Source organism: Psittacula echo, assembly GCF_963264785.1.
Source record: "Psittacula echo genome assembly, chromosome: 5".
Lineage (NCBI taxonomy): Eukaryota > Metazoa > Chordata > Aves > Psittaciformes > Psittacidae > Psittacula > Psittacula echo.
Genome location: NC_137739.1, coordinates 60,702,942 through 60,721,924, shown reverse-complemented (window position 1 = coordinate 60,721,924; position 18,983 = coordinate 60,702,942). Strand labels below are relative to the sequence as shown.

At 40.1% G+C, this 18,983-nt stretch overlaps 1 protein-coding gene across 1 annotated transcript in view; it reads left to right on the top strand.

Moving 5' to 3' along the window:
• The window catches only part of FBLN5 (fibulin 5), a gene marked incomplete at its 3' end in the record, with an annotated part of 44,559 nt that overhangs the window by 18,087 nt on the left and 7,489 nt on the right, over positions 1 to 18,983 (top strand). Inside the window, exons 5-7 of the mRNA XM_080617976.1 lie at positions 13,494 to 13,616; positions 16,342 to 16,458; positions 17,861 to 17,980. Coding sequence (XP_080474102.1) covers positions 13,494 to 13,616; positions 16,342 to 16,458; positions 17,861 to 17,980 — 360 coding nt within the window. The remainder of the gene's footprint in view (positions 1 to 13,493; positions 13,617 to 16,341; positions 16,459 to 17,860; positions 17,981 to 18,983) is intronic.

Sequence of the window (18,983 nt, the reverse complement as noted above, 5' to 3'; positions counted from 1 at the left end):
ACCTCATACTAAACCATGTCACCCAAGGCTCTGTCCAACCTGGCCTTGAACACAGCCAGGGATGGAGCATTCACAGCTTCCTTGGGCAACCCATTCCAGTGCCTCACCCCCCTCACAGTAAAGAATTTCTTCCTTAGATCCAATCTAAACTTCCCCTGTTTAAGTTCGAATCCGTAAACATTGGAACAGAGGTTCATAAAGATTGTGGCTAAAGGTTGTATCCTTGGAGGAATTCAAACCTCAGCTGGAGAAGGCCCTGAGCAACCTGACTGGATAGCCCTGCTTTGAGCAGAGGCTTGGGCCAGATGACTTCCAGATGTCAGCTCCAACATGCCTTGTGCAATGGTACTGAGACCTCAGTCCCTGAAGTGCAGGAGCCTGTGTCTGACACTGGTTCTAGCCTTTAATTAAACTTTTAATTTATTTAATTTATTTAGACTCCCATAAAATGGAAGTGATATTCTCTTTGTCACAGAAATTTTGAGGTTTAGCATTGATTTTAGTGTTGTAAGATCTTTGGATGGAAGCTGATATAGTGAAGTAGAAACAATGATCAGAAGTGAAGGATTTTATTCCCAGCTTTGCAGTGAAGTGAATCTTGAGTTTCACAGAGTGCAGGTTCAGTCAAGACCATCCAGATCAACACATCTGTTTTACCCCAGGATCAGTACAGGGGAAGAAGATCTGCCCTTATCTTGATTGATTTATTTATTGATGAGCAGGAGCCAGAAGCCCTGCCCAGAAGTTAGGTAACTTGTATTAGAAATTTGTTGTATAAGGCTGAAAGTACCTTGTCCTGCCTGGGAGTTTCATAACCATCAAGAACCTGCCATGGTCCTGCTCAAAACTGGTAGTTCTCGAGGCTAAACAAAATACAACTTTCTGCCCTAAAAGACTCAGCATATCTGCTCTGAGGGCTTGTTATCTCAGGAGTTCACAAATCTTGAAAGTTTCTGTCTTAATTTATGCATAAAAGGTAACTGAATGTGGTTGAAAGCAGAGTGGGGGGGAAGCCCTTTGAGATTAAACACCTCTTTTTCCAGGGAGACATGGACTGAGAGTAGGAAGAACAGGAGAATTGCCAGTAGACATCCACATCACATGCCAATTGGAATAAAGCAAACCTCCCATATCCACACAGTTTTCATTTATCCAGGAAGATTTGCAACCCAGTTGGCCGGCGGCAATTTTTGGAACATTGCAAGCAAATGTGGCTCAGTCATTATAAAACAGTGAATGCCAAATCTGAGTTAAAGCCAGTTATTTGAGCAGCAATTATAGGCATTTTCCAATGATCACCACCACAGAAATAAATAAATAGATGGCTTGCTATGTATACACTCAAAGGGGAATGTTGCCCAACATGCATAGCTCTTTGCTATTAACAGTAATGAGGACACAGCTGTCTGAGCCTGAAAGCCAGTATTTGCAGAGTATAATTCTAGAAGATTTTTCTTCTCCACTGGCTTTGGTCCACTACCCATTCTTTGCTTACAAAAAAGCCCAAAAGGCCCTAACATTTATACAAGAATTACATTGGCTTTGTGGTGCTTTTGAGATTGTTATAAAGCATGCTGACACATGGACTGATTTGAAACTCAGATGACATATGAAAAACAATTCTCTCCCCTGATAAGCTCCCCAATGCCTTTAGTGCCAAGCATAACACTGTCTTCGTATTCAATCACGACAGCTCCTAGAGCAGCTGGCAAGGGCTGGTGCCATGGGCAGAGATCTGAAGTTCTCCCTTCCTAAGGACTTCTAAATCACACTGAGTAAAGAACTTGTGGCTGCACTCGGGCAGACCAGTAATGAGTGTGTTCAGTCATATGTAACTGGTCAACTCTACATAACCCCTAAAGCAAATAGAAAACTGCTCCATTGTCCAGGCATGTCTTGCATGTTGGTGCTGCCAGGGTCTTATCCCTGGTTCTATATCAGCTGGGTTCATGGATTAAGGTCTTAGATTCCTGGAGGAAGACAAAGCACTGTAGCCTCCACTGCATGTGTGTTTGACTCGTGCAGTTCAAGTGACATGAGGCAGTATACAGCCATAGCACCGTCAGTAGAGTAGCCTTCTTGCACGCTCAAGCCAAGCTTTGAAATCCAATGTATTCCTGAATGAGATGCTGATGGTAATTGCTGAAGCTTTGTGAGTGATTAATGGTGAATCACATATTGCTATTCTAGTTCCCCATAATCGAGTTACCTTTTTTCATGCATGGAGTCCTTTCTCTTTCATGTATATTACAGATTTCAAGGTATCCTGTTACAGTGACTAGAGCATCTGCAACGAATACTCTCTAGGGGTATGTACATATGGCACACCTAGGATGTCTCTTGTATTTTCAGGTCTCCAATACTTCACTCCCACATTTGTTTGCACAACATGCTTGAGCAATGGTTAAAGCTTTTGTTATGTCGTATATCCAAAGTGGCATTTTAACAGAAGAAGCAGCCCTTCCAATAACAGTTTCTATTATATCCTGCAGGTGGATATTTGCATCCCTTTATTTTCATTGCGGCTTTAATTTCTGGATCCATTTGGATTGATTTCTTCTGTGTATTAAAAGTAGTGCTGTTCTTCTCTTTACTAGTTATTGTGGTCTATTGAGAGTCTCAGACCTTGTTAGCCTGCCAAAACACTTGGAAAAGGAGCTCTTAATGACTCAGTTAAAATGTACGGTCAAGAAGTTCACTTATTAGAGGAAATGTAAACTGACCACCAATTGGCTAAACCAGCTGGCTGGACTATTTGTGCTAGTGATTTCTCAAAGCTCCCTGGGGAGCGAAAGTGGGAATAGCAGTTCTCTTTTACTTCCCTCATGCTCTGTACCCTAACAGAAAAGACTTTGAAAGAATTTGCTGGAGAAGAAGCCAATAGGATTTCAGAAACATGTTTAAAAGCTTTATAAATAGTGATTTAAACTGCAAAATTTTTAATATATTCCTTCTTACAGGGTCTTTTTAACATAGCCCATAGAATTGCAGAGAAAATATATAATTCAGCCATAGAAAATTCATGTTTTCAATGTTAATAGTTCTACTTTTAATAGTTTCTACTGTGAAATTTTATACACCTTCTCTAGAGACTTCTCTAGAGACTGTTTCATATCATGAAGCAGGGGGAGGACTGTAAGGACCTTTTGCTAGAAGTATGTTTTAATTTCTTAGTGTGCATTTCCTGGCTCTGATTGCACATCTTTTTCATTTACGTTGGCTTACATAACCTCCCAGCATCTGGGAGTATTCTCAGTGCTCACTGGCTGCTCTCACCACCCTGCCAGCAGATCTCAGTGTCACATATGATCACACAGAACTGATAATCTAGAGAAAAGGGTAGTACAACAGTAATTCTCCTTTTATTCAGCTGAAAAATATGTTTCCTGTTGATGCAGATGAAACCATGTTGAGCAGCAACTGCTTGGTACCTTCTAATTCATCAGATTCAGTGTCATCAGTAGAATTCTAACACATCTCTACCCTACTCCACCAGGGTACTTGGGTCACTCTTGTTCTGCTATACCACAGGTACTTGGAATAGCGTCAGTGAGATGGGGAAATAACTGAGATTCCCAAATCACATGCACTGACCATGGATTTCATAAGTTGTGCAACAGCAAATCATGAATCCAGAGTGTACAGTTATGCTCCAGTCCATGGAGTTCCCATGTTTAAGCAAAGCCCTTAACTGAAATCAGTAGTTTGTCGTCTTTCTGATATCAGAATTAACAAGCAGACTGTACGTTTGTGCAAAAGCTTTCATGGGACACCAGGAACAGTCTGCACAGCCACATGTGATCTTGTACCAACAGGAAGGAGCGGGAATTGGTAGGAATGAGGAGCTGTGGTCATGCAGATGATGCCAGGCGTACAAACCATGCACAGGTCTGTTCTGAGCAGAAGAGGAAGAGGCTGCTGTCCGTTTTGTTCCCTTACTACGCACTTACCTGCCTGGCTGTCCTATGAATCTCAATCAAAAAAGCAGGACTAGGACTGTGCTGAAAGAGTAAAGTCCTTTCACAGTTTAGCTGTTGTTTATCATCATCTTTGAGTAATACTCAAAGTGTGCTAGCTAAGGAACAGCTCAGATAGCTGGCAGGAGATCTAGAACCTGTGACACATGTTGAGCAATATTCATACCAGGCAGAAGGAGCAAGATTGATGCCTCACACTATTTAGTATCCACTTCCAGGGTGACCATCTGTATGAAAAAACACTTTAATCCTTATCTAGCCATCAACCAATAACAATGTATATGAGATGCAGATACAAAATGAATTCAGCAACAAACAGCCAGTCCTCAGACACTGAAATATGCAATTAAACAGGTGTTTAGGGAGTTGGTCTTGGATTGTGTCCAAACTCAGCAGGGTCAGTTGTCCTTGGAAAAAAACACTGACCCACACTGCAGTAGTTTGAATTTGGCTTCAGTCTTCACTTTAGGAATGTGGCATTGTTATTTCTCCCCTTTTCTTATCAAATGTAATTATCTTGAGAAAAAAAAAGTTTTGAGAAAACATGTGATTTCACTGAGTAAAAATCTACTACTGAGGAAATTATTTTTCAGTGTCCAAATAAGGAGTGGGGGAGAAGTTTGGAGAAAGTGCTCTGTTCCAAGTAATCTTGGAACTGACACCATGTTACTGAGCTCGGATGTTTAGTCCTGGCCTGCAATTATTCCTATAAAAAATAGACATCCAATCTTTGTATAATTGTAAAGTGGAGCCCTGAGGGTTATAAATGACTGAACGAGCTTCACTGTTTGAGCAGATTTTGGAGCAAGCTTGCAGCCTTGAGCCTCTCTGCAAGAACTTTGCATCTTGAGAGTGGGGTGAGCTCCTGGGGTTGCGATGATATGACAGCAGGACTAAAATACAGACAGGTTAAAATAGAGAAGTAGGGCCCCCAAATCACCCCCACCATCTAGCAGAAGGGGGAAGAAGACTTTCCATGGCAAACGTTTTTTGATCTGCAAGACTCGCGCTGTCACAACTGTCAAATTAATCTTCAGCCTTACTGTGTTGAACCCCGTGGTGCTAATTGCTCTCAAATAATCATGATGGTAAAAATATACCCACTTTTGTCAATGGTTGATCCAAAGAAGGAAATGCAGCCATACCTGCTACTGTGACCCACAGAAATTTGTGGCATGATTATCAGAATTCATTACTTAAGAAAGGAAGTCATGCATACTAAATATGTTCCAAAAAGAACAAAATGTAACAGTCCATCTGCGAAACAGTGCACATTGCCAAAATCATATCGTCTTGGAAATCTGCTGTCCACATTGGCTTTCTCCTTGAATACAGAGTCCAAGCAAAGTTTGTCTTCTAATCACCAAAATCTCCAAGAGTTTGGTTCTAGCTCAGAGATGATAACTCCACATCTTTCCATGATAGCTCTCTGCTAGGGGCATTAGCACCTTCCCAGCCAGCAGGGACAGGAGCTGTCATGAAGGGAGTGGAATGGTCACGGCACCCTAAGCATGGACCACACTTGTGAAAGAATAAGCATAGTCGCAGATCCCACAACTTTCAACACCAGTGGATGGACTTCAGAAGGCAGCAGTCTCCCTTGTTCCTGAAGTGGCAGGTGCAAATCACCTCCTCGAGATGGAGCTTCTTTGGTAATCTTTCCACATGCATTTACTCTGTCATGTGGTATGTAACCATAAATACCAAAATGAAGCTCATCACTATATTTATTTAACTTTTGGTTTTCTTTTGAAAGTAGCTTTTTGTCAAGAAAGTCTCTTCCTTTAGGACTCTGATATTGTCTCTGAACTGATCTTAAGGCCTTGGTTTCCTTCTGTGTTTAATTCAGGAAGTCCTGTTTATGCACAAAGTCCTGTTTTTCTAAGCACAAGAAAGGTAAAGAGTGCCTTTGCTTACAGTATTTGAACCTCACCTTCCAGTGGGCATCTCCTTCCAGTTCCTAAGCACCTCTGCTGCTTCTCCTCTTGTCTGCTGGCTTTCTTCTGTGGCTTTCCACCTCTTAAAGTCACTTAGCTTGCCAAACAATCACCACTTCTCTTAACCTGCAGTTTAGTCCTCTCTGGGCTCTTTAATTCAACAGATTGTCTGTGGATCTTGGATTCTTGAAGATTCTTGAAGAACCTGGATTCTTCATCTTTATCTTGCTTCATGCTTTATGAAGATGCAGTCGTTCTGTGTGTCCTGAAAGAAGGGTGGTTGGCATGCCCAACATCTTTAGGCTGATGACTGAACATATTCTAGCATAACAAAGTTAGCAACATTTTCTAAATTTTCCGCATATTTCTGCAGTTACTGCAAACATTAGAGGTACAATATATCTTTCACTAAAAATCAAATCTGTTGATAAAAGTGCAAACAAGAAAGTGAAAAATTGCACATATGTACATTTACATCTTTACAAAAGAGAAAGCATTTGGCAGAAATTTACAAAATCCTATCCCCATTTTCAGTAGTTTCACTGGCCAAGAGACATCTCCCAGTGGCTTCAAGACACCATTTAGACCCTATAATCCTTATTTTTTATGACAGAGGCCATAGAACCATGCCCAGCAACTGGCGTTTCAAGCACACAGTTTTTTGCTATAGAGTATTTCAAAGAAGAAATACCATTCAGGTATAAGGCCCTAAAGTAGCGGAACATCTACTATGGGCTTTATTACTTGTTTTTCAGATGCTTGATCAGTAGTACTATTAGAGTTTGTGCCTTATTTTAATTTTGAATTTGTTTGAATTTGTCTTCTAAACTCTGAATTTCATCTCATTGTCTTTTGCTAGCTTCAATGACCATCTCCAGCTAAAAACGTTGTTTTCATAAAGATATTTATAGATCACAGGCAAATATACCTTGAACATTTTCTTAGGTAGATTATTAAATGGAGCATTGTCTTGCTCTGAGACAAACTTCTGTGTCTTGGAATTACTTTTTGCAGATTTTCTGATCTCTTTGCAATATCACTTTTTGAAGTGTTGACACCAGAAATGTATTTCAGTGATTATTTTACTAATACAATATACAGTGGTAAGAACAATTTCCAGTGTCTGCTCAGTGTTCTCACATTTATGCTTGTCCTTTCAGCAACATTTTGTCAGGAAAAGTTCATGTTCAAGTGATGATCTTTAATGCCTCCAGAGTTATTTTAATGACCAGCATTTTTTACTTTTGATATCAGACCTTGCATTTGTCTGCCTTGAAATGCACTTTCAAATGTGCCCACCATGCTTAGAAAATTGCTTTCATGTAAGAGTTGTGTTAGCTTTTCACTTCTTGCCTCTACCAGCTTGTGATCCTCTGCATTTTATGACAAATGTGGAAAACAGTGGACCAAAACAAGATCCTCAGGATCCTGTAGGCACTCACAGCATGGTTCCACATTTATGATTCTCTCCTGAGATTTCTGGTCTCCTCATTTTAGCCTCTTTCTTTTGAGCAGTATTGAACATGTCTGGTCTTGATTCAGTGGATTACTATTCTGTTTATGCTGTGTTTTCTTGCAATATTATTGCTACAGATGAAAGTGGCCTCAGTTCTACTGTCTTTGTGAACTTGAGTCAGTATAAATGATCACTAAGTCTTCTGGTAGGAATTAGCCTCCCTGGTGAGATATGCTGTTGAGCTGCAGTTTGGCATCTAGGTTTTCTTTCCGACTATATTAACATGCTGCCCCATTTTTATGTATGCATGGCTCTTAATTTTTCCAATTATTATTACAAATTAAATAAGTTAATTAAATAAATGAATAAATGAAATTAATTAATTAATTAAATTAATAAAATACATGAATTAAAATTTCATTCATTGTTCCATGGTGTGGCTAAATTCTAAAGAATCCATGAAGGTTACTGCTAGCTTTTACAGAGCCAGTAATTTGCTTGCTAAACACAATTAGTTCATTTATTTATTTTGACATTGTAAATGATATCTATCCAGTCACCAGGCATGCTGCCATCCATTAAAAATACAATCTGTACCAATAAAAACAAAGCATCAGCACATCACATCCCACAAAAGGCAGCCAGTCAGCCAGAAACATAAAAACCCCACTTTCTCCACCCTTCCAATCCCCAGATGAAACCTCATTGCCCCAGCCACCTCACCTCTGTCGAAATGTCAAGTAAACAGATCACACCCCAGGGTTGCTACACCAAACCACCACAGCCATAAATTTTTAAGGCAGATGCGCTGAACTAAGAGAGAGGGATGTGGTTAATTTTGGTGTATTCATGCTCAGGCTCTTGCAGCAAGGGCTTCCTGACAAATGTACATGGAAATACCACCTACCTATTCTCTCATTCAGCCAGTAAACCAATGATCTTTAAAACTGATGACTTCAACCATGAGGCTCTGCATTCATTCTAGGTGGCATTTCTTAGGAGGCAGAGAGCAGAGGTCTGGATGCTGTGTGTTGCATCTCAGCATTCCTTTGAGAAGTAACAAAGAGAATTGTTCCCACTTCAGGTAAAGTTTTAATTTCAGGCTGGACTTCTGCTTGAACTTCTGCCCTTGGAACTAGCTGTGGGAGCAGTAATGTGAGTGCAGCAACTGGAAGGAGGGATGACTGAATGTAGATGACTGCTGATTTGACAGCACACAGCATAATCAAGAGCCAAGACATCCAGGGCCAGCACTGGCCATGGACTCTTTGGCAAGAGAAGTTTTAAACAATGATCCATCCTGCCCTGTCTTGATTCTCTAGTGTGGTTTAAGTGCTGAACAGCAGCGCTCTCAAAGTCAGGAACCTCTAAAGAGTCACTCAGAGTCACTTGGGAAAATTTGGACTCGCGCAAAATGATTAGATATGATGATCTTAAACATCCTCTTAGTTTCGTATGTAATTTCACAGCAACAGTCCCAGTTCTGTCTATAGAGGTAAGAAGTGTGGTAGCTAGATAACATTTTCAATTTGCCACTGACAGTGTCAATAATTCTCTTTCTGTTTCAGTAACCTCTGGAAACTAAGATTTGATGCACCATTAAGGTAAACCATTAACATTGGGAGTAGCATGGAGTTTAGCTGAAAGAGCCTTTGATGTCGCTGAGGTCTCCTAGTAGAACAAAATGATTTCAGAATGATCACTAATCTTTACTTTAGATCTCAATAGCCAATGTAGAGGCTGCACAAAATTCCTGAAAAAGGCACATTTTTAAGTGATCATATAATAAGGGCTACATGAAATACTACAAGTCAGAAATAGCTGTGACCTGTTCTTGCTTCTGTATTGTTGAGTGATTTCAGGCTAGTCCTTTAATTCCTTAGCCTTGAATTTCCTTGTTAAAATCCAGGGACACTGACACTTACCAGCAAGTGGGACGTTGCAGGGTTTTGTAGTACAGTTTGATTTGTATGAGGATTGGAAGGCTTCAAATAAAAATTGATTAATTGTGAACTCTCTCTTTATAGAAGAAGACAGGTCCTGCCATAAATAGTTTTAGATGCTAAACAGTGAAGTAGGCTTGACTACCAAAAGAGATTCTGTTATCCTCATTTTTCGAATAGGAAGCAGGGAGGTGGAAGATGAAGAGCAAGTGTGAGTTCCCACAGAGTAAATTCTCAGCACATAAGATAGTGGTCACTGCTGCTGTGCTGGTTCTTTGTCCTGCATAGTAACTACCAGATCCTTCAGTCTGTTTTCACTGAGCACACATCTACTTTATAATTGTGTCCTAGTTGACCTCATGGCTATTCTCCTTGTAGCCACATACTGAGTAATCTAGCCAAATCACAGAAGAGGTATTCAATAAAGCTAGCTGTTAGCAAACTCTAGACTCGCTCTTGGGATGCAGGTAATGTTTTCTAAGGATCTTGGCTATAAAAGGTACTAAAAGCAGGTTCAGTATAATGAACTCATCAGTGATGGATGACATCATGTAACGCTTTCATGGTACTGATGTTAAAATCACCAAATATCACAACCTATTTGCACCCTGAACGGGGAGCAGTGAGGTTTCTAGGTTTTCTTGCTAGCTTGCTTTGGTTTAGTAACTATTCTACTCTCCAGCTTGTTAGACTTTACTTTGGGGGCTGACATCTCGTTGTGGTATCTCTTTCTATGGTGAAGACTCCAACTCCACTTATGCTGGGTCAGAGACACTATTCCATGCTTCAGAAAACTGCATCTCAGGGACTGCTTTGCCACATGTTCTAATCCTTGTATTGAGTAGTCCTTACTTTTTTTTTTTTATTACCTAAATTTTTCTTATCTGCTTTGAACATACAAAACTGATGACAATTTAGTATCAAGTACATTTAGCATCACAGTCTTACACTAGTATTGTGTGTGACCCCTCCATCACAGGGGCAGAGGCAGTACAAATGAACTTTGAAGTGATATTACCAGAGCATTATCACACCTAAGATCAAATGGGACAGAAATAAGCTGTGCAATCACAATAAGAAATTATTTACATATTATTAACTAGCTGTCAGGTTGTTTCCACTTGCAATTTTCCACTCAACCAAAAATGCCCTGACAGTGTTTTGATATAGTTTCTATGCTGGCACTTAAGTATAGTGAATCCATTATAGGCAATCTCTCTAAGTTTTATAGCTAGTTTTCTCCCCAGTGGAAATAATCTGGTTTTTGTTTTTTTCCTTTCCCTGCCAAATATCTAGCTTTGACTCTATCAGCTACACCAGATTTACTGTATTCTGCACTGTGTAAATGAGCTGGGCAATGTTCCCTCTGTCTCCCAGTTCTGATACTCTTCAGGATGATACCTAATGGTTAACCAACTCTTGTACCAATATATTTTCTGGTTGCATTGGCTGAGTCTATCAGAGTTTAATGGGACATCATGGTAAGGGGCAATCTTAGAGAAAGACAGAGACTGGTAATGTAGAACTCAATGTGTGCATTCAGGCCCAAACAAAAAGATTTGATACTACCAGTAAAGCTGTTTGTACCTGTTGGTTGCATTGAGCTTCATTAATGAAGTCAGTGAAGTATTGTTCACTGTAAAGTGTGGGGAGTCAAGGTGTTCTACATAGAGAACTTCAGGTTGATCAGGTTTTCTAGGGACAGCAGAAACCCTTCAGGTAGCCCTATTGTAAGAAATTTTGCATTCAAATTGAAATACAAGGATGCTGGGGAGGGGCTATTCATCAGGGACTGTAGTGACAGGACAAGGGGTAACGGGTTCAAACTTTAGCAGGGGAAGTTTAGATTGGATATAAGGAAGAAATTCTTTACTGTGAGGGTGGTGAGGCACTGGAATGGGTTGCCCAGGGAGGTTGTGAATGCTCCATCCTTGGCGGTGTTCAAGGCCAGGTTGGATGAGGCCTTGGGTGACCTGGTTTAGTGTGGGGTGTCCCTGCCCATGGCAGGGGGGTTGGAACTAGATGATCTTAAGGTCCTTTCCAACCCTAACTATTCTATGATTCTATGATTCTATGATTCTATGATATGTCTCTAATACTACTACAAAAGCTGAAGACTGGGAGTAAGCAGAGAAATCTGATTGGTAGATAGCAAAGGAAAGATGATCTATGTCTTACTTTTCTGGAGTGATTTCACTGCTGCTCATGCAACTGCTACAAAGACAGCTCAGGAACAAAGCTGATCCCATAGCCAGCCATTACTTTTGATGAAGGATGCGTGTTGTACCCCTGTAAGAAAGATACACCACAGAGCAGTAGAGGATCTATAGTCTTCAAACGTCATTGCTACTATATGTGGTGGTAAGACCCTGACCTTCATGCTGTCTCCACTATGCTTCATGTGTTAATATTATTGGAAGCATGGAGCATGAAAAATTAAAACCTCCTTTTTAAGCTTGAAGTAGGTTAGAAACAGCAGAATTGGCCAGATCCCAAGGTCCAACTCCTAAAACAATAAGCAAACATAACAAATAGAAAGGTTTTTCATCTAGGAGAAAGTAATGTCATTTTTATTAAATTTATAGTTAGATAAAATCTGTGTTCAAATACTACCAATTATGTTATATGCTGTGTGAAGGGAGGATATGGAATTTTTAGCCCAGTTGCAGAATAGCTGAACTGAACAACATATCTATATAACTACATAGTCTAGACTTGTTATCTTACCCATTTTCCACTTCCCCCACTGTTTTGCCAACCTTCATCTGGCCAATAAATACATGGGAACCAATTTCTGACAGAGTTAATTACATCTAATTGTCCCAGTCTTGTTATCTTACCAGCTTTGACTCACCATAAATTGTTCTGGTACAGATGTTGGCAAGATAAGAACTCTCTCCATATATATAATATATATGTATTTATTTATATATCTGAACATGTTAGATATGCTGCTGTGGTGGATTGGCTCAGTTATTTTAAGACTGCTGGGAATTTAGAGCTGCCTGGCTGTACTAGGTGCCTCAGGACAGATGCTGAGAGGCAATTCCTGCCCTCTGCTGCCTACTCCAGCCCAGCACGTTTGTGCGATACTTTCAGTTGTGATCCAGCAAAGTCTGGGTTAATAAGAATGGGAGGGAGTGGTGGTGTGTGGTGACAGGGTGGTCAAGGGAGCAGCACAGTACTTCAGCAAAGGCCAGTGCACAGTATGCTGGAATAAAAAATAGTTTAGGTATCAATAAATAAAACATAGAAACCTGAGTTGGCTGGAAAAGCGACAAAATTTATCTTTTGATATTTCCATTTCTGACATCTAGAGGCAAACCTGATGCCAGAAACATCAGGGAAGAGACTGAGCAACGAGGGATTCGAATTGAACTTCTGACTCTGAAAGGCATTTTTAATCAGTCAGGTTCCAGGGTCCTGGCTTATATAAATGTAGGAATGCTATTCACCTCCCCTGCAAAAGAAACAAGAAAAGGAAAGAAAAAAAAAAACAAAAGCCCACAACAAACCACCCTGAGGCATTGTAATAAAACCCAAATACGTTACAAATATTAAAGATGGTTAAAAAAAATTAAAAAGAAAAGAGTTTTATTGTCAGGAAATTGATTCCAGGGAAGTGCGTTTTGTTTTTTTTTTTTTTTTTCTCAGGTGAAGGTTGATTTTGGTTGAACCTTCTGTCAGAAAAATTACAGTGAGATAATCTGCACTGGTAAGGGCAGGAAATAATTGTTTTTATATGTCTGAGTTGTGTTTGTACATCTCTCGAATTCACATTCATATCTAACTCCACAGTGGGGTTATATAGCCCTTTTAGCAGCCTTTCCCTAGGGCTGAACACTGCCATGCAGCATGGAAATCTCAGTCCAGTGACAAAGTTCGGTGTGGAAGTAATAAAAAGCTCAAGGTAATGAGATCCCTCTCTTGAGGAGCTCTGAGAAACACTGAGTCATCTGCAAGAGGGAGAGATCTGGTGAGCAGTCTAAGTTCTCACCTCCCTCAGATATTTATTACTATGAGTTTTATTTCGGGTCATGGTCGTTCTTTCTGCTCCACCACACTTTGGTTCCTTGCATGGAGCCAGTGTACACATTGTGAGTGCAAGCCCTTTTACAGTGTGCACAGTCTTTTGCTGTTGCCATTTCTAACATTTTCTTGCTGTATTTCTTTGTTGCAGATGTGGATGAATGTGCTTCAGACTCTCACCAATGTAACCCCACCCAGATCTGCATAAATACTGAGGGGGGCTATACCTGTTCCTGCACTGAAGGCTACTGGCTGTTAGAAGGCCAGTGTTTAGGTAAAAACCTCATGTGATATGCTATTTGAGCATCTGTGCATGTGTACCTATGAATAGCTGAAATAATGGCACTGAGCATCTTTGTCAAGTACATGGTTAAACCTTCTGCTATGTGGAAACTGTCTTTCATCTTTGTAAGTGCCAATGGTATGCTTGGCAGAGGCTCCCTTGTGGAACAAAAATGTAGATGTAAATGCCATATGACTAGCATCCATGTAACATGCGGGATTTTCATATTCCCAGTCTGAAAGATTCCCTTTCATATAAGATCATTCACAAGCATGTACACAAAAAGATTTATTCTTCAACAGACCTGTCCTTTCCACGTTGTGACAATGCGGACCCGTAGGAATCAGTATCTGATATCAAGAAACAGACCAGTAAATCCCTAGATTCAACCAACCAAATCTTTTGCTTTTGGGTGAGAAATACCTCTGAGCTGGGTGCTGTTTGGTATCTTCCAACCAGTTTTATTTCAATTTTATTATTTTCCTTGCAGCAATGTCCTGTTCATACTTTTAGCTCAGATCTGTTAAAAAAAAGCCATCCCTCAACAGCAGCACAGGAAAACCTTCCAGCTCCCCTTTCCTCCAGCCCGTTCCCCTCCCTTGACGTGCCCATGTGATGATGAAATAGATGTTAATTTTTGGTACACAGATAGGACCTAGGAGATAGGATACGATATTTTTTAGTAATGTTTCCTGATTAATGTATCTTTCCCCATGGCACAGGCTGTTTGCCTGCCAGCTCTGTGGAGCTGGACTGTCCTGCCACAACGCCTCCGCTGGAAGGAGAACGGGCTTTCCCTGCCCATTCATCCCTGGATCCTCTCCAGTTATTTTCCATCTTTCTTCTCCCAAGTACCAATTCCAGTGAAGGACTGACTCACGACTGCTTTCCCAACTACTGCAAACAGCTGCTGTGCTGCATCTGGCAGGAACAGAGCAGAGCCTCATCCAAGCCAGGGTCTGTGCAGCCATAGCCACTTTGGGGAGTCACTGTGTTGTAGTTCTCCTGGGATATGAAATCTCCAAGTCCCTTGCTTCTTAATCTCTGATTATTCTTCTCTTGGGGAAGAAAGGCTTGTTCCAGGAGTTGCGCAGGTGTATGTGATGGGGTGGAAATGAGGGAGGGCAGGGAGCGGGATCCTGCTTTGCATCACCGGTTTTGTTACCCATTTGGTTCTCCCAGTTACAGCCCAAACAAAATTCAGGATTTAGACATGGATTTAAAGTACTTTACTGCTTGATGGATGTACCAGAGAACTGAACTGGCTGTATTGCTGAATTGATTTGGGTATCTGCTTAAGCTATTTAAAATAAGCAATAATATCTTGGTGCTGCCCACTTTAAACAATCATGTGAGATTATTACAAGACAATGCAAAGATCTAAAAGCAAATTGTGTTTACAGTAGCTATGTTTTTCCCTAAGTGTCAGAAAATTCTCAGTTTTCCATGCTTTCCACAGCCTTTGGAGAAGTGACTTTTGCTGGAGTAAAGCAATAGGAGACCATTTACTGTAATCAGAGGTTTTAGAGACAGGCTTTTTTGGTGCACTGTTAGTAAATCACAGTTATGAAAAAATACACTTCTATCAGTTGTAATTATCCTGGAATCTACAGCAGTATCCATACAACCCACCCACAAAAGCAGATGTGTAAAAGTCCTTATCCTCAAAATATAGCATTCTTGAGATAACAATCCTGCAAAAGCCAAAGTATGTATTTAGTGTAATGCATTGTATTAATGAAATGAGATATTAATTTACTTAAAACCCCATGTTACTTTTTTCAGGGTTTAGGCCAAGCTTCTGCTGGTCTACATACCATACCTGACCCTGGCCTTTAGGTTATCTTGCTGTCTGACTGGAGATAATACACTTGTTTTTCTACAGCACAAACTTGACTTCAAAGCTTTGAGAGTAACCATGAAAAAAATCTCCATAAATCAAAAGCCAATTGATACCAAAGGAAATGTAAAGCTTTGGAAAGGTCAGCTACTTCAGGTGTTTCATTCCAATTCTTAGTCCAGAGGCTAAATTCTTCTAGCATTTATGATCATACATATCTTACACCATTTTCTTGTGCTTTTAAGTATTAGTTCCATGTATTGCTAATGCTGCAATTCAGCCCAAACTGCTATTTTGGCATTAAATGTACTGTTTACGTTTTAGAGGCTGTAACTTATCTGTTAAAAATGAATATAAAATATGAATGTGACTATTAAAAAAAAAGCCTAAAAAAATATCCTCTCTAAAAAAAAAGTATTTAGTAACAAGTACTGCTTTCCTAGTGAGTAGCTTTGGTATTTGTAGAGGTAAAAAAGGTTTCTGTCTTGCTTCTGACAAAACTTTGCTGCAATGTTGGCTGTGCTTGTGCTGATAGCCTGTGCCAGCTATCAGGTATGCTTCAAGGTGGCTGCTTAAGGGGACTGATTCTTGGCTTCTGTGTGGTATCTCATTAAGATGAAGATTACAGCAATGACAGTTCATGGGACATACTGATAGATGTAAGCTGTGGATAAAACCACATTACTACATTCTTCTGGGTTGAGACATATTTTAACTGACTCTGGGTCTGAACACCTGAAAGTTTGGCTGTTATATCCCTAACCAGTATGCTGGGTTATTTCTGTGTTATTGGTACTGTTGACTCGGTGTATTTGCTGCTTTGTACCTGCATGTGAAAATGCAGGCAACTCTACTTTTCATCTTTCTCATCTACAGATATAGATGAATGTCGCTACGGCTACTGCCAGCAGCTGTGTGCCAATGTACCCGGTTCTTACTCCTGTACGTGCAACCCGGGCTTTACCCTTAACGATGATGGAAGATCATGCCAAGGTATGGTGAATGACTGAAATCTTTGGTCCCAACCCAGCAGCTCCCTTAAAACTTGCTTATGTTTTAGAATAAAACTAACCTTCCTAACACTGTTTGGAAAATGTTAATGTTTGTTAGCCTGAGATATTTCTGTAGTTTCACAATACCTCAGAGGGGTACAGGTGCAACATGACTAGTATATGGAGAGAAATACACACAGAGACCCAAACCCCCTAAAATCTAGAGTTAGTTGATTCACTGAAGTTACCAAGAGTTTAAGCACTGATTTCATATCTAAAATCTGAGGCTATGTGACCCACCTGAGACAGGGAAAATCTGTCAGATCAGTAAATTAGATCTGAGGCTTCCAAGTTCCAGACTTGGGTCCTGAGCATTGGACCATCTTTTGCTGTGATATGCTACCTCAACTAAAGTCATAGAATCTATCACAGAATCATAGAATCAACTAGGTTGGAAAAGACCTTTTAAGATCATCACGTCCAGCCTCTACCCCAGGACTGACCACTAAACCATGTCACTGAGGGCCTCATCTAAATGGGTTTTGAACACTTCCATGGATGGTGATTCCACCACTTCCATGTTCCAATGCCTGACCACTCTTTTGGTGAAGAAATTTTTCTTAATACCCAATCTAAATCTCCCCTGATGCAGCTTGAGGCTGTTACCTCTTGACCAATCACTCGTTACTTGGGGGAAGAGATTAGCAACTTCCTGGCTCCATCCTCCTGTCAGGTAGTTGTAGAGTGATAGGGCCCTCCCTGAGTCTTCTCTTCACCAGATTAAACAACCTCAGTTCTCTCAGCCACTCCTCATAAGCCATGTCCTCTAGGTCCTTCACCAGTTTCATTTGCCTTCTCTGGAAGTCAACACAACTTCTTCATAAAGCCTGTCCCTAGCTAAGCAAGGGGCATCTTCCCACATGTGGTGGGAAATGGTCTCTGCTAATGATGACCAGAAGCTGCTCATGTCCTAAAATGAGAAAAAAAAGAAAAGGTTTTGTGTTAGTCCTAAGATTCCTTGAGGACCATTCCTTATTGCATTATCTTCCTCAGAAATATCCTGCTGCATTTTTTCTCAGGTCTGTTATGACAAATCAGTTCAATGGCTTTAAAATTGAAGGATGAAGGCAGAAGCGTTTGTAATAAATATTTCATCTGCATCTTCCATGTTTTTTTTTATTGGAGACATTCCCAAAATGCCTCATTTCCACACATGTTGTGTTTCCAACATGCTATTTCCAGGCATCAGCCTGAATTCTAATAAACAATGCTGACTTGGTTGTATTTTTTCAGAACAAATCATGCTGACTGTACAGCTAATCTCTTTGAAGTTTTTACAGTAACGAGTTAAAAATAGAGTTCGAGGTGAAATTAGTGATACATTGGGCATTGGTTTTCCGTAGATGTGAACGAATGTACAAGTGAAAACCCTTGCACTCAGACCTGCGTCAATACCTATGGCTCTTTTCTTTGCCGCTGTGAACCTGGCTACGAACTGGAAGCTGATGGAGTTAACTGCAGTGGTAACTATCTTTAGTTATTTATTGTTTTGGTTTCTTTAATTCTGTTAAGTTTTCTTTTTCCAGTGTACTGTTTTGTGTATGCTTTTTCACCTTGGTCCATGGTTAGCACCAGGACTGCTGCAACTCTTATGATCGTTCTAGTTAAAGCACACATCAAATACCCAGAAAAGCACAACAAAGGAGGGCTGCAAAAGATTTCAAAGAAATAAGCTACATATTAAAAAGCTCCAAGATAACAGCAAGACATAAGAAAATGCTTTGTCATGCTGAACAGGAAAATTTCTTACAGCAAGTAAAGGGACAGTCTTAGAACATTCTTCCATGATTTATATATAAAAAATATATTTTTTTTTTAATAAAAAAATATATTAAATAAATATAAACCACTTTTATATAATAACTTTATATAAACCACTTTTCCATTTGTCTGTTGCATTCCTCTTGCTCTCATGACTGCACACTTCCACCTGAAACCTCCCTCAGAAGTTCTGTATGGCTCTGGCTATGCTTCAGAAACAGTATCTGTTTTCTCAGTACAGCTATTGCTAATCCATTCATCACATAGCAGAAGAAACTGTGCTCATGTCACTGTACTTTTCCTTCCTTGTTTTTGTTTTTAGTGCCTTATTTTAGTTGAAGGCAAAACTTATTTCTTCATTTAATGTTCCCACAGCCTGATAAAATTAGGGAATTCAGCCAATATTTCTTTGGAAGTAAAACACACTGGAAAATACTTGTTTTCTTAATTTACAGTAAACAGATGTAACATGCCATTTCTGAGAGAGAAGGACATGTAATATGCAGTATGTGTGTAGATTAGTGTTTCCAAAGTGGTTTTTCCCTGCAAGCATCCTTATTATAAGGGAAAGAACCAAGAGTTAAACCTCTATAGGGTCTTCTAAATTTAGCATTTAGAGCTGCAACACCTAAGTTTTCTGGTTTCTAATGGAGTTTCTCCTTCTAAGTTAGACTCCTGCATCTTTTTATGTGCTCCTGAGCTAGC